The sequence below is a fragment of the Rana temporaria genome, chromosome 4 (genome assembly GCF_905171775.1).
Source record: "Rana temporaria chromosome 4, aRanTem1.1, whole genome shotgun sequence".
Classification (NCBI taxonomy): Eukaryota; Metazoa; Chordata; class Amphibia; order Anura; family Ranidae; genus Rana; species Rana temporaria.
Window position 1 is genome coordinate 264,186,449 of NC_053492.1, and position 16,984 is coordinate 264,203,432.

The window sequence follows — 16,984 nt, forward strand, 5'->3', positions numbered from 1 at the left end:
AGGCAAGCTGTATACATTCTGCAATTTGAACAGATGTAGTGAAGAGAGGGCTTCAAAAAAAAAAAAAAAAAAAAAAAGTACAACTTATGTAGGAGGGTTTATTCCATCTCTGTGTATCATCTGGGACTAGTCGTATGCAAATTCTTACAACCACTTTAACCAACAGAAAATATTATCAACCTCCCAACTGTGCTTTCTGGCTAGGATGTATAAAAAAGCAAATGTGACTGGACAGAACACCAAATTCCTTAGCAACCAAAATCATTTACATGTGCATATTTCAGTTGCGTTTTTGCACCTACATTAGTAAAATACGAAATGAGGTTAATTGGTACAGATGGCAGAAGCCCCTTTTTCACCATTTTGTATAGAATTTATTATGTTTCATGAAGAAAACCCCTATAGACTATACAGTATAAAATCAGTATAAAACATCACCCACAGTAAAGCCCAGTACTTACCTTGTGGCTTATTTTCAATATGTTCCAAGGGGTCTTGCATCTCTTCCTGCCGTTTCTTCTGTTCTAGCTGCAATCTCATTATCTCCTCCTGTTCTTTTCTTAAAAAAAATAATTGGGAATGGTACATGTATATATATATATATATATATATGTATATATATATATATAAATATTACATATTCCCCCCCACCCCGCATTATCACTCTGGTTTCAAATAAACAGACACAGTCATCTTTGCCCCCCAACCAATATATACCCATCTCTCCAGTGCTCCTTTGCTGCACATTCTGCAAAATACTTAGCATCTTTGGGCATGGGGAAACAAGTGACCGCCAAAGTGGTTGGAAGGTAGACTTCTCTTTAAAGAAATATTTACAGAACAATGTACAATCTATATATCAGATAGAGATATAGCTATAGTGGGGATCAAAAGTTTGGGCACCCCAGGTAAAATTTTTTATTAATGTGCACAACGAAGCCAAGGAAAGATGGAAAAATCTCCAAAAGGCATCAAATTACAGATTAGACATTCTTATATGTCAAAAAAAGTTAGATTTTATTTCCATTATTTACACTTTCAAAATTACAGAAAACAAAAAAAAAACTGGTGTCTGCAAAAGTTTGGGCACCCTGCAGAGTCAATATCTTGTACTGCCCCCTTTGGCAAGTATCACAGCTTGTAAACACTTTTTGTAGCCAGCCAAGAGTCTTTCAATTCTTGTTTGAGGTATCTTTGCCCATTCTTCCTTACAAAAGTCTTCCAGTTCTTTGAGATTTCTGGGCTGTCTGTAACGCACTGCTCTTTTAAGGTCTATCCATAGATTTTCAATTATGTTGAGGTCAGGAGATTGCGAAGGCCATGGCAAATGCTTCAGTTTATGCCTCTTGATGTAATCCCCTGTGGATTTTGAGGTGTGTTTAGGATCATTATCCATTTGTAGAAGCCATCCTCTATTTAACTTCAGATTTTTCACAGATGGCATTAAGTTACTATCCAAAATTTGCTAAATATTTTAATGAATCCATTTTTCATTCTACTTGTGAAATGTTCCCTGTGCCACAGGCTGCAATACAACCCCAAAGCATGATTGATCCACCCCCATGCTTAACAGTTGGACAGAAGTTCTTTTCATTAAATTCTGTGCCCTTTCTTCTCCAAACGTACCTTTGCTCATTCCGGCCAAAAAGTTTTATTTTAACCTCATCGGTCCACAGAACTGGTTTCCAAAATGCATCAGGCTTGTCTATATGTTCATTTGCAAAGTTCAAACGCTGATTTTTGTGGCGAGGACGTAGAAGAGGTTTTCTTCTGATGACTCTTCCATGAAGACCATATTTTTGTACAAGTATCTCTTTATAGTGGAATAGTGTACCACAACTCCAGTGTCTGCCAGATCTTTCTGGAGGGATCGTGCAGTCAAACGTTGGTTTTGAATTGCTTTAACTTCCACTGTTCCTGATGACTGCCATTTCTTAATTACATTCCGAACAGAGGATATTGACATCTGAAAACACTTTGCCATCTTCTTATAGCCTTCTCCAGCTTTGTGAGCGTCAACTATTTTCAGTTTGTTTTCTAGACAACTGCTTAGAAGAACCCATGATGATGCTGATTGTTGGGGCAAGGTCAGATGAGTCTGGGCATTTAAAACCTTTGAGATTGACATCACCTGGTCTTTCCAGACGATGATTGAGAACAATCCATGACACTGGCAGGTCTCAGCTTTGCAAAGGGGGCAGTGCATTCCATAAATTCTGCAGGGTGCCCAAACTTTTCCAGACGCCATTTTTTTGTTTTCTGTAATTTTGAAAGTGTAAATGATGTAAATAAAATCTAACTTTTTTTGACATATAAGAATGTCTAATCTGTAATTTGATGCCTTTGTGATTTTTCCATCTTTCCTTGGCTTTGTTATGCACATTAATACAAATTTTTACCTGGGGTGCCCAAACTTTCGATCCCCACTGTATACACACACACACACACACAGTATCTCACAAAAGTGAATACACCCCTCACATTTTTGTAAATATTTTATTATAACTTTTCATGTGAAAACACTGAAGAATTGACACTTTGCTACAATGTAAAGTAGTGAGTGTACAGCTTGTATAACAGTGTAAATTTGCTGTCCCCTCAATATATAACAGTCATTAATGTCTAAAACACTGGCAACAAACGTGAGTACAGCCCTAAGTGAAAATATCCAAATTTGGCCCAATTAGCCATTTTCCATCCCTGGTGTCATGCGACTCAGTCTTACAAGGTCTCAGGTGTGAATGGGGAGCAAGTGTGTTAAATTTGGGGTTCTCTCTCATACTAGTCACTGGGAGTTCAACATAGCACCTCATGGCAAAGAACCCAGAGGCGATTCAGTTCGCATGTGCCGCGCTATATAAGTTTTTCATTCATTCATTCATTCAACTATGAGGAGCTGTAAAAAGAAAAAAAAATTGCTCTACATAAAAATGGCATAGGCTATAAGAAGATTGCCAAGACCCTGAAACTGAGCTGCAGCACGGTGGCCAAGACCATACAATGGTTTAACAGGACAGAACAGGCCTCCCCATGGTCAGCAAAAGAAGTTGAGTGCACATGCTCAGCGTCATATCTAGAGGTTGTGTCTTTGGGAAATAGAGGAATGAGTGCTGCCAGCATTGCTGCAGAGGTTTAAGGGGTGGGGGGGGGGGCTCATCCTGTCAATGCTCAGACCATACGCCGCACACTGCATCAAATTGGTCTGCATGACTGTCATCCTAGAATGAAGCCTATTCCAAAGATAATACACAAGAAAGCCTGCAGACAGTTTGCTGACGACAAGCAGACTAAGGACATGGATTAATGGAATCATGTCCTGTGGTCTGATAAGGCCAACAAACTTATTTTGTTCAGATGGTGTCAAGCGTGTGTGGAGGCAACCAGGTGAGGAGTACAAAGACAAGTGTGTCTTGCCTACAGTCAAGCATGGTGGTGGGAGTGTCATGGTTAAAGCTTGTATGAGGAATTTTCGGACTGCCCTATGAGGCTGCAGGACCCCTGACTGATCACATGCACTCTCCCTAGAAAAAAAAAAAAAAAACCCTCTCTAGCAATACACACCAAACAGAGCATGTGCAGCCTGACTCCATAGACTGTTGTCAGGAAATTATTGGGGGACAGTGGAAGGTAGGGAGGATCAAAGAAGACAGGATCAAACAGCCTTTTTACACAATGCAGAAGATTAACCCCTTAGGTTCCACAATTAGTATAACAAGCATGCTTAACTGCATTAAAAAAACTGATTTTACTGTTGTGGGTTTAGTAACACTAAGTTTTAAACCCAACGCCAGCTTCTGCCTCCCCCTGCATTCTAGCCAACAGAAATGTATGGCCTAATTTTCCTATCAAAGTCATACAGATATACCCACTGTCTAGGGTCACATTTTTTGTTTCTGGGAGAAAATGCAAGCAAACAATGGGAAAACACATCAAATCCTTGCAGTCAAAATGACTAGTGGGGACGGATTCCAGGATCACAAAGCTACAGGGTTATATTGCTTAGCACCAATCATATGTTTTTAATACAAGCTATTTAGATTTTATGTGGTGACAGCATATCTATTTCTAAGATTTCAAATTGGGTGTTTTTCCCTGTAGAAAATGGTGACTGTAAGCCCTAGGACAATTTAATGTATAACCTAAACAATTAAGAACATCAATGTGCAATCTGAGTGTAGTATATGAACAGATTTATTGTGGTAAAAAGACAAAAGGCAACTCACATTGTGACAGCTAAAATCAGGCTCATCATATAGTAAGAGCTTCAGATGGCCCGTCTCATAACAGGGAGCCGCAGTACAAGATGGGCATACTAGGTGAATAGATACAACTGCAGGACCAAGAGAACACACCGGGGAGTGCTGCAGTGGGTGCATTGAGATCAGCAGAAATCTACCCTGAACGTTCCAATTGGGCTCTTCGAACTTTTTGCTGTTCTGAATAGACATTTATGTACACAAAACACTTATTGCGCCGTATACCCCATTACTACTGTAGAATTTAAACAATGGATACAATAATATATGTGTGGCCACGTGTTAATAAAACACACAGCGATACCTTGTTTCTTCCTCTTCCTGTAGCTTCCTTGCCCTTTCCTTCTCAAGTCTTTGCAATATAATACTATTTATTTCCTGTTTATTCAACATGTACAGTCTATTCAGCAGACACTTTCCTGAAATATAAGAATATGTCACTGAACACATGGGAAACTAAGTAATAAGAGTACATTTTTTTCCAACCCAAAACTTTTTTTTTTTTCGCATAAGCTTTTGAAGAATGTATTGAACTTACCATTATCTGCTGAATTTTTTAAACAAATGACAATATCAGGAAGAAGTCCCTTCTCACTAAGAGGTATCCAATAATTTGGTGAATTTGGGAAATTGTCTAATAGCCATCCTCCAACAGGTGGGGCACCAGGAAACCGCTCTTTATTTTCTTCATTGAACTGCATTAAGTATTGACAAAAATAAATCAAGAATAAAAAAATAAATAAAAAAAACACCTTTGCATGCAAATTAGAAGTGTGATTCATGCATTTAGTCAGACATGCAGTGTGAGTCACATGTTGTCCTCAACATATATGCAAGCAGTATATTCTTTGCAGTAGCAGCCTGACTGTGCAATGGATTATAGGAATCCTTTAACCATGAGTTCAATGAGCACAAAAAAATACATATTTAAAAATATTGTGCAATAAATTATATTTTTTTACTAAATGTTCTTTGATCCTTTCAGAGTTGAACAAAAAAACAAACATACATTGATTGAAAGTTGTCTGGTTTAGCGCAGACCAATCTAAAGCAGCGTGTGCCATCTCTGTTCAATAGAAGTCAGATGTTTGATCCATTTCTGTTGAAGGGACACGTTAGAAAGCTTTTCCCCGGTCAGCAGCCACTGGTCAGTGTATTGTGACAGCAGCAGATTCCACCCTCAGAATGCAATGTTTCGGTGTGCGCAGGGGGGGAGGGGGGTGGAGGTTTCTCCATCCTCCTTGTTAGTGTGGATGGCGGCAGTGTTGCCAACCATCCGTATTTTTACGGACAGTTTGTAAAAACTGGCACTTTTTCCCCCCGTTAGTAAATGTCCGTAGTTGCGGGAATGTGCCAGTAAAAATTGCCGAGATCGGTTTGGCTTGGAACTCCGCATGGAGATTGGAGGCAGGGGGTGATGGTGGCACCGCAGAGTGGGATGGAGGCAGGGGGAGATTGGAGGCACTGCAGAGGGGAAAGGAGGCAGGGGGCCTGGGGGAAATTGGAGGCAGAGGGAGATTGTAGGCAGGGGGAGATTGTGGCACCGCAGAGGGGGGTGAAGGCAGGGGTGTTAGTGACAGAGGGGGATGGGGGCAGGGGGTTATGTGACTAAATAATTTGCTCTTATTTTATCGAAAATAACAAAAATATGTATTTTTTTACCTTAATATCTACCTTAAATCACATTGCCATCTGCCTAGCGTACTTGTTTGTAGCCTAAATACTAAAATTACATTTTTAGGCGCAAATTTCAGTAACTTTTGTAAAATGCCAGTAAAAACGTGGCTGCGTCAGTAGATTTTGGGTGTCGTGCCAGTAAATTTCAATCTGGTAGGTTGGCAACACTGGATGGCGGAATCTGCTGCCTGTATGGAAAAACTAATTGTTTATGGCCAGCAGTACTCAACAAAAAAAGCAAACATTGGTTATATTGCTGCTTGACAATCCTTAGCTGTAAATGATAGACACAAACCATTTAGCCTTGGTTAAATGGTTTTTAGTAAAACCTTTATCCCAAAAGGAATAAAACTCTTTGCTGTAACTGCTTATAAATTGTTAGCTGGAGGTCGGTTTAAATCTGCTAGTACTTCTAATGCCCTCCCAATCTACTGTTTAAAGCATTAGACTCCATACGGGATAGATCATGGGTCTTCAAACTACGGCCCTCCAGTTGTTCAGGAACTACAATTCCCATCATGCCTAGTCATGTCTGTGAATGTCAGTGTGTTACAATGCCTCATGGGATGTGTAGTTCTGCAACAGCTGGAGGGCCGTAGTTTGAGGATCCCTGGGATAGATTAATACAATTCAAAAATTTTACATAGAGCCTATTTCACTAGGCTTCATGTGATAAATTCCTCCCACTCCTCAGAATTCTGGAGGTATGGCGACTCCCAGGGAGATTTTACACACATTTTTTGGTCTTGTCCAGAAATCAGGAATTATTGGTCAGAGATAATAACCAGTACTAAGAAGCACTTATCAGTACCAGTCCCTCTAGTCATGGAAGGCTGCATATTGGGTCTCGTAGACAATCTACTAGATACCAGAGCAGAAAAAGCCCTTGTCGTCTCCTGCTATTCTATGCAAGAAAGGCCATTACCCTACATTGGAAGAAATAAGCCCCCCCATTAATTTTCTTCTGAAAAAAAGTTATTACAAATAATTTACCACTCTATAAGGACACCTATGCAAACAGAGGATGTCCTGTCATACACAACAAAATATGGGTCAAGTGTCTGACAGACCCTACCACAGCCTCTTCGCTACATAAACAGTATAGCCTAGAGTCGCACTGCTAGGCTTTTGTGTTAAACTTGAATGCATGGGAGTGGGTGTGAGCTGGCTTATTTACATGTATTATATAAAAAAAGTGATAAGCGCAACAGTCTGTATAAATGACAAAGTAAATCACACTGTGCAAAAACACGATGATCCAAAGTCCAATATAATGAACAGTGCAATGGTGCAAAACAATGAAGTGATTCTTAAAAGTAATAAATATCTTCGTGTTAATGGACACTCAGTTTTCTTATTAGTCTTCTATTAAAGGGTTCTTCAAATTTCAATGCTCCATCTGGAGCTGTTGGAAGGAGTACACAGCCAGGACAGGACACCAGAGAAAGCCAGGAGATAAGGTGCATATTATCAGCAAGGAGGCAAGCGCTCTGAGAGCATTGAAATTTGTGTCCATTAACACGAAGATATTACTTTAAGAATCACTTAATTGTTTTGCACCATTGCACTGGTCATTATATTGGACTTTGGATCATCGTGTTTTTGCACAGTGCGATTTACTTTGTCATTTATACAGACTGTTGCGCTTATCACTTTTTTATATATTTCATTTTGGGCATCTGTTTACACTTTAGATTGAGCTGCAGTTGTTTGTCACTTTATAGTTCACTTGGAGGCGCGAGAGTCCTCACTTTGACACTATTTACATGTATTCTTACTGCCACCTAGTGGTGAAGGCTACTAGATCAGCATGTTGATTCTCTGATGAAGTGCCTGATTACATCATTTTTAAACACACATTGTATTACACCCCTGCGTGAGCAACATGATTTATTTGGATGTATTGTTCCAATTGTTGTTTTGTCCATTTCTTGTGGTTAAAAACCTCAATAAAAAGATTTCAAAAACAAAAAAAACCCTCCCAGCAGACTGACAATGCTGCTATCCAAAAGGTGTCTCTGTTGCTCTTTCATCCAGAGTGTAGGCACTCCATTACAGAAGGTTTGTTACTGGCATAGGTGTGCACCCCAAAAGCTCAAAAACACACATTTTTTTCTCTGCAGCCTCAGCTGCACAGGACAGTGAATGAATGGGAAGTGCTCTGTGCCAAGTAGCTTCCTGTTCATTCACATTAATCAGTTTACTATGCTTCGCTTATGAATGTACAAAGTGAGTGACTGTGTTCATTTAGAAAAGGAAGGGGCAGATTGCCCAAATGGGCGACACCATACGATTGGAGAAATGTATCAACAAAGGGCTCGAACGGGGAAGTTTGATAGACTGGGCACCTTGGCTCGATACCCCACGCCTGTCCCCGGTTGATCTGGTGATGGATCGACTGTTGAGGTAGAGGGTGGTCGAGTGATTGAAACACCAGGAGGGCGAAGAATATGACTCGCCTAAGTTAGGAGTATCTTATGGGGCAAACTTCTGAAAAGTGCAGTCCTGGTGAAAGTATTGCCTGAATTGTGTTCTATGTATGGTAGCAGGTGTAATGCGTACTGACGTTATATCCCTCTTGCAATGAAGATAGCATTGTATGACTAATTGTGTGCCCTACGGGAGCTGTGAAATTTTTTTTATTTGTCCAGCTGTGTTTTTCTTTCATCATTCTTTCATCTTTTTTTGTACCGTTTTATTTTCTCAATAAACATTTTTTTTTTTTTTAATCAAAGGAGAAAAGGAAGGGGCTGGTAAATTAAATATTTACTAGCCCATTCCCCTGCACTCCATCCTGAAATAGGCAGCAGCCAGGGGAGAGGAGAGGATGGAGACCAGCAGTACTGCGAGGTGGTGGGGGTTGCACAGGGGGAAATCGGCACCTCACATAGTGGTTAGGTTGTGCCCAGGCACACACCTATGGTTACTGGTTAGGTCACAAGGTGAAAACAGAGGGGGAGAGGCCTAAAAAAATAAAACAAATACAGCCATCACATCTCCTGACTGGTAAGCTGTAATATTACACTTTTGTTTTGGAGTTTAATACAGTTTTAAATCTAACGGGCTGATAAAGGCCTAGGAGGAATGTGGTACTCTACTATATAGTACAGTACATAAAAATATAGACTTTTATAAGGCTTTAACAGAGGAAATTCACCTAGTCATTTTGATGAAAAGAGCACTACATAAAAATGAATTACCTTGTTTAAAAGTGCCAGAATCTAATTCATTTGTAAAAGGTCACAAAATGTGACAAAGTACCAATTCGATATAACAACAGCTGTAGCAACAAGGAATATGAAACAGGCACCAGTTTTGAGGTAAAACATTAAGAAAGGCTAAAAGACCTTTGGTTTAACTTCTCGTTTATTAACTTTTCTTGTAATAAATTAAAGTTGTTTGTTCATTTTCAACATACATTAATTGATTTGCTAAAGGAAAATAAGCTGTTCATTTTGCAAGGGCACTTTCCCCAGAGCTTAGTAATTGTGGTGAAATGTAACTTTGCAAAGATGACCCAATCACATACAAATGAAAAACAAAACAGCATTTTTGCTTTCACATGATTGGATCATGAAAGTAAGCAGAGCTATGCCCCATTCACTAAGCTCTGCAGGGAATTCCCTTTCAAAGACAAACCTACCTTGCAAAGTAACAGTTTATTTGCCTTTAGTAAATCAATTCAAATTTCCTGTGTTTGGATATTAGCCAAAATATTCAAATATGTGACTGTAATCAGATTGATATACAACCATTATTACTTGTTGACATAGCAGCACAATCTGATTTAATCTGTTAGAGGAAATGTATACATGAACTATTACTCTTACCTCTGCGATAGCTTTCTCCAGGGTACTGACATACACATCTGCACTTAATGTCACTGGAGTCTCCTGTGCAATTCTCATAGCTTCCTCAACCATTTGTTGCACTTCTGGATGATCAGCAGTCACCTCCTCTACTTTGTCTGCAATATAAATATATAGAACATATTATATATCAAAGTCTCCCTTTATTAGAAAAAGTGCTCACAGAGGTGCCGAGAATGTAAGACCACTTGATATGAATAATGTTGAGTGAACAGTACCTTTAAAATTAAAACCATGCCAATTAACTCTACTAGGAACAATACGGTTCCTCATTACACCTCAGTTCCTATTGGAATAGGCCAGGGGTCTTTTAAACTTTCAAAACCAAAAGGGCCAGGTTTACTGTCCTTAAGCTTTTAGGGGGCAGGAGTGAGGCTAGTGGAAGTAAACAATGCCCCATCGTTGGCGTCACTGGGAGGAATAGTACCCCCCCATCGTTGGCGTCACTGGGATGAATAGTACCCCCCATCGTTGGCGTCACTGGGAGGAATAGTACCCCCCCATCGTTGGCGTCACTGGGAGGAATAGTACCCCCCCATCGTTGGCGTCACTGGGAGGAATAGTACCCCCCCATCGTTGGCGTCACTGGGAGGAATAGTACCCCCCCATCGTTGGCGTCACTGGGAGGAATAGTACCCCCCCATCGTTGGCGTCACTGGGAGGAATAGTACCCCCCCATCGTTGGCGTCACTGGGAGGAATAGTACCCCCCCATCGTTGGCGTCACTGGGAGGAATAGTACCCCCCCATCGTTGGCGTCACTGGGAGGAATAGTACCCTCCATCGTTGGCGTCACTGGGAGGAATAGTACCCCCCCATCGTTGGCGTCACTGGGAGGAATAGAACCCCCCATCGTTGGCGTCACTGGGAGGAATAGTACCCCAAGGACTGGATAAAGGCAAGCAAAGGGCCACAGTTTCGAGATCACTGCAATAGGCAATTGCACAGCCAATCGTGAAGTATTATTTCCCAATTATTAAATAATTTTTAATTGTAATTGAAATGACTATTTACCATCTTGTTGCATTATATTCTGCTCCTCTGCATTCTCTATTATTTCCTGCTTTGGGGCCGAGTCATCTTCGGGTGTACCAGATTCCTCTAAGTTTTCTGTTTGCAAGATATAGCATAAATACTAATGTTAGATTTTAGCCAGATAAAGACACATCAACCCTGCATTGAACAGCCAGTTGCCAAACTTTACATTTTTTATTTAAAAAATATTACAGTTATCATTTACACATGTGTACACAATAGAGATCCACCATCATAGAAGACAGTTGTGAAAAACATAATGGGCATAGGCACTAGCGCATATTAGACAAATAGTTGATTTTAAAAAACATGAAATTTAATGTGCACATGTGTTTTTCATCTTGTAATAAGCAAATCCATAAGGTCAAGGGAGATACTACTACTATTCACAACACACTCCGGTTACCTTAAAGTGATTGTAAAGTCATTTTTTTTCGTTAAAAACAATAAACATGTTATACTTACCTGCTCTGTGTAATGTGCACAGAGCAGCCCAGATCCTCCTCGTCTCGGGTTCCTCCCTCCTGTTCAGCGCCCCCACAGCAAGCAGCTTGCTATGGGGGCACAGACATGGAGCTACAACATGGCTCGCCCCCTTTCATTACTCATTGGCTTTGATTGACAGAGCTAATGGCACTGTGCTGCTGTCTCAGCCAATCAGGAGGAGAGTCCTGGACAGCGGAGTCTCTCGTGCAACATCGCTGGATCTAGATGGAGCTCAGGTAAGTATTAGGGGGGCTGCTGCACACAGAATGTTTATCTTAATGCAAAAACCCCTGTTAGACTTACCGGTAACAGTATTTCCAAGAACCTTCCAGGACAGCTACTTGAGAGATGATTGGCTCCGCCCACAACAGGAAACACAAAGCAGATACAATTTAAAAGGCCCCTCCCTTTCCTCTGACCCTCAATTGTTTAGAAGATCAAGTAACCCTCCACCAAAAGTGCACTTGGCAGAGAAAAAAAAAATAGTAACATTTAAAAAAACAACAAAAAAAAACAAACAAACACACACCACCAGGTAAACAAGGTCGACCAGTGAAAAGTAGAATAGGGTGGGAATATAGATGCTGTCCTGGAAGGTTCATGGAAATACCGTCACTGGTAAGTCTAATGGGGGTTTCCCCCCTCATCTTCCAGGACAGCTACTTAAAGTTCCACCCATAAATATAACATTACATCAGTAGTTTTAAAAAAATGTCATTAGTCCTTTACAAATTTTTTTTTTTTTTTTAGATGCCTTCAAATTGTTGTTGCTAGGCAGAATAGTTAATCTTCCCACTTCCTGCACCTAGGTGCTTAATGCTTCCTAACCTTCACTGCACAGACTCCTGGGAATGTAGTGGGTGTAACTTTCCAGGAGTCTGTGCACTCCCCAGTCTCAAATCATGCGACTTGGACAGCACAGGTGCTGAAACCTGATCTGACACTGCTTGTGCAGCACTGAGCATGTGCGAGATTTGCAAGGCTGAAATCCAGGAAATCATACAGTCTGGCTTCATGATGCACACACTTAAGATGGCCCCAGTCAATTTCTATTTTATAAAGTGTCTAAATGCTGTAAGAACCTAACAAAACGGACCTTAGTTTACAGACTAACTTTACTAGAATACATTAAGCTTGTGTATTACAGGGTCGGGCAAAGATCAGAAAATCATCCAGATATGGGATGACTGATACACTTTGCATCCGGAAAAAAGCCATAACTTCGGCCATGATTTTTGTAAAAATTCTGGGTGCTGCCGAGAGACCGAAAGGAAGGGCATTTAACTGCCAATGACTCGGCCCGTTGTCCATGAGAATCGCAAATCTGAGGAACCTTCGGTGGCTTTGGCAGATTGGAACAAGAAGATAAGCGTCCTGAAGATCCAGGGTTACCATGAACACCTCAGGCCACAATAGATTTCTTACAGAATAAATGTTTTCCATCCGGAAACGTCTGTAGAGAATACATTTGTTCAGGATGCTTAAATTGACGACCAATGGAAGCTGCCGGAGGCTTTTTGAACCAGAAAGACCTGGGAATAAAATCCCCGGAATTTTTGTTTTTCCGGAACAGGAGATATAATCCCCTCTGTTTCCCACACGGAAATTAGATTCAACATGGCTTGCCGTCTCTCTTGGTCTCTCAGCAGATGGGCAAGAAAAAATCTCTGGGGGGGGGGGGGGACTCTAGAATTCCAACCTGTAACCCCTTTCCAATGTCTGAAGAATAAAAGGAATTGTCTGAAAACTCTGCCCATTCTTTGACAAAATGGGACAACCTTCCCACTACCCTTATGCTGGCGTCACTGGGGATTCTTGGAAGGGGCTGAAGGAGCATAGAGAGACCACCTTTTTTGCTTATCTATGAACCTTGTTCTGGAAGCTGCAAAAAGGCTTCTTATTCTGTGGCTTATTCTTTTGAGAAGAAGGGAACAGTTAACTCTTCTCAGAGGAACGAGCTAGGACCTCCACCAAGGAGGAACCGAATAAGAGCTTGCCTTTAAAGGGAATGCCGCTGAGTTTGTTTTTGGAGGCAAGGTCACCCTCCCAAGATTTAAGCCAGATAGCCTGTCTGGCTGAATTAATAAGAGCAGAAGACCTAGCTGCAGCTTTCACAGAGACTGCAGCTGCATCAACCAAGAAGTGAACTGATTTGGCAATGAGTGGGAGAGACTCCCTAATCTCCTCTGGGGGTGTCGGATGAAAGAAGATCATCCAGACGCTGAACCCATACATACAAATTCATAGCCACACAGGTGGATGCTACTGCTAGATCCAAGGAGAAAGCTGAAGCATCCCAGGCCTTACGCAGCAAGGAGTCGGCCTTCCAGTCCATTTGCTCTTTAAGGACCACCAAGTTTTCAGAAGACATTTCTGACCTCTTGGATACCTGTAACATAGGGGCATCCAGCCTAGGACATTTAACCACTTAAGACCCGGACCAAAATGCAGCTAAAGGACCTTGCCCCTATTTGCGATTCGGCACTGTGTCGCTTTAACTGACAATTGCGCGGTCGTGCGACGTGGCTCCCAAACAAAATTGGCGTCCTTTTTTTCCCACAAATAGAGCTTTCTTTTGGTGGTATTTGATCACGTCTGTGGTTTTTATTTTTTGCGCTATAAACAAAAATAGAGCGACAATTTTGAAAAAAATTCAATATTTTTTTACTTTTTGCCAAAATAAACATCCCCCAAGAATATATAAAAAAAATAATTCTCAGTTTAGGCGGATACGTATTCTACCTATTTTTGGTAAAAAAAAAAAAAAATCGCAATAAGCGTTTATCGGTTGGTTTGCGCTAAATTTATAGCGTTTACAAAATAGGGGATAGTTTTATTGTATTTTTATAAAAAAACCTTTTTTTTACTACTAATGGCGACGATCAGCGATTTTTTTCGTGACTGCGACATTATGGCAGACACTTCGGACAATTTTGACACATTTTTGGGACCATTGTAATTTTCACAGCAAAAAATGCATTTAAAATGCATTGTTTATTGTGAAAATGACAACTGCAGTTTGGGAGTTAACCACAGGGGGCGCTGATGGGGTTATGTGTGACCTCAAGTGTGATTACAACTGTAGGGGGGTGTGGCGTCATCGATTGTGTCCCCCTATAAAAGGGATCACACGATCGATGACGCCGCCACAGTGAAGAATGGGGAAGTAGTGTTTACACATGGCTCTCCCCGTTCTTCAGCTCCGGAGACTGATCGCGGGACTCCAGCGGCGATCGGGTCCGCGAGTCCCGCGGTCACGGAGCTTCGGCACGGGGGACTCGCGGACGGCTGGGCTTAAAGGACAACGTACATATACGTTGTGCCCAGCCGTGCCATTCTGCCAACGTATATCGGCGTGAAGGGGTCCTTAAGTGGTTAAAGAAAGTTTCCTTGAACTCAGACTGAAAAGGAAATCTTTTTTTGTGCCCTTTAGACTGGAATAAGCTCCTCTCAGGTTCCTTCCACTCTGAAAGAATTATATCCCTAAGTGACTGGTGCACCAGAAAAGTTCTCGATTTCGGCCCCTGTAGACCACTATACATTTTATTCTGTACAGATTGGATTTGCTGTGGCATTTCAATCTGTTCCAAGGTACATATTGACTTTAAAAGTTTAATATCTTCCACTGGAAAAAGATACTTAGAGCTACCCGTCTCTTCCTTTGATGCGGAATCCCCATCAGAGGAAGAGCTTGGGTTCTCACCTTCTTCCAGATCAGAAGTATAGTGTGAATTAATGGTATTGGACACCAACAGAGGAAGGGGTCTAGCGGAGGCTGAAGGCTCTTGAGCCATGGAACTAGATGAGGAAGGTCCCAGCCCTGCTACTCTGTTGGGACCGGAAGGAGGCTACAACCTCCTTCATAGAAGACATTAACTCTTTTAAAAAGGCAATCTCTGACCTAGCTCTGGATGGAATACAATCCTCACAAAAAAGTTTTTTATAACTATCAGAAAGCCTGGCCCTACAGTTCCCACATTACTTCTTCACCGGTTTGTACTAGAAAAAAAAGCAGAAACAAGAACCATAAACAAAGAAGGTCCATACAAAAAAGGTCCCCTGCTGTAGAACCAGACAAGGGCTTACCTTGGAGGCAGTATGAGACCCGGAGGCTGACTCTGGTTCAAACAGAGCGGGTGCTCCATCCTCAGACCTGTCCTCAAGCTCCATAAGGCGAGTGGAGATCGGCCGGAGAGATAGGCTGCTGTCGTCCTGCTAAAATGCGCCTGTCCGACGTTTCAGCAGACTGTTGCCCCGGGCAGCATGGCCTCAGTGTATCACGCCGTGTTTTCTTATAAACACTGCGTCCAGAAGAGTGTCACGTGACTTTCGGTTCCGGCGCCATCTTGCCGCGTCATCGGAAGTCCTCCGACACCATCTTGGTACACCTCGGCGAAGCAAGAGGAAAACAAGGTTTCCACACAGGGAGAGCTGGGGAAACTGAAGGAAGTTGCCACCACTTTCACCACCAGGTAAGCAAGTACCTCCTAATAGGGAACCCTTGTGGACAGAAAGTACAGGGACTAAACACCCAGGACTTGGCCACAACCAGTACTGGATGATGTCAGAGAAAGGGGGTCCACCAACCACAGTTACCAGACCCAAGAAAAACAAAAACATGTTGGTGCTCCTGGAGGGTCTGGAAACAAAAAACAACTGAGGGGCCTTTTAAATTGTATCCAATTTGTGTTTCCTGTAGAGGGCGGAGCCAATCATTTCTCAAGTAGCTGTCCTGGAAGGTGAGGGGGGGAAAATGCATTAAGATAAAAAAAACTTCTACCTTTACAACCTCTTCAAAGCTACATTCACACCTGAGCTGAGCATTTTTAGGCATTTATTTTAAGCATTTATTTCAAGCGTTTGAGCGTTTTTTTTTTTTTTTTTAATGCACATTTCTAGCTGTTCAGGCATTTTCCATTGAAGTCTGGGCAAGAATGCTCAAATCTGCCTGAAAAGTAGCTCGTACTTTTTTGAGCGACAGGCATTTTGCTATAGACAACAAAACGCTCAAATGTGAACAAGGTCATTGAAAGTAATGGGGTTTAGCGTTACCGAGTGTCGAGGTTGTGATTTGTATTAAGTGCTCCAGAACCCCAAACTGTTGCAAGATTACAGGATTACAGCCAAAATGGAGTGAAGTAGGCAGGTGCAGTAAAACCTAGATGAAATAACCACTGGCTGTGTAAACAGGCACGAATCACTGCAGCGGCTGACAGCCTGTCATTGCACTGTACAGGCTTGGAGGCACAGCTGTTAATTCCAGCCACAGGAATCAGTAAACTCTACCCTGTGGCTAAATGCCTGTGCGAATGCAGCCTTATTGTTCAATTTTCTAGGGAACATGTCTTTGTTAGAAAAGAGTATCCGTTCTTGGAAAATATTTTTTTTAACCTAACATGCACTACAGTACATAATTAATTATAGCAGCCAGCAAAAAAAGAATTGATCTTGAACTACAATAAAAAAACATATCCTCAAAAGAACCAAAGTTTATAAAAAAAATGTAAATTCACATGTATATTGAAGTAACAGCGCCTGTTTCAAACCAAAAAGATGGCCACGGCATGCAGACGTCATATGTCGTAGGTCCCACCTTACGCGTTTCATCACAAATTGACATCATCAAAAAGGCATGGCGGTAAGACCGCAGCACGCTATAAAT

The 16,984-nt window shown here is 41.5% G+C and overlaps 1 protein-coding gene across 3 annotated transcripts in view; it reads right to left on the minus strand.

The window, feature by feature from the left end:
• Positions 1-16,984, minus strand: part of AK9 (adenylate kinase 9) — a 209,406-nt gene that overhangs the window by 89,052 nt on the left and 103,370 nt on the right. For all 3 annotated transcript variants that reach the window (XM_040350222.1, XM_040350223.1, XM_040350221.1), the window contains exons 15-19: positions 10,816-10,911; positions 9,764-9,900; positions 4,795-4,951; positions 4,561-4,675; positions 462-559 (exon numbers count right to left, since the gene is read on the minus strand). In XM_040350222.1, coding sequence (XP_040206156.1) covers positions 462-559; positions 4,561-4,675; positions 4,795-4,951; positions 9,764-9,900; positions 10,816-10,911 — 603 coding nt within the window. The remainder of the gene's footprint in view (positions 1-461; positions 560-4,560; positions 4,676-4,794; positions 4,952-9,763; positions 9,901-10,815; positions 10,912-16,984) is intronic.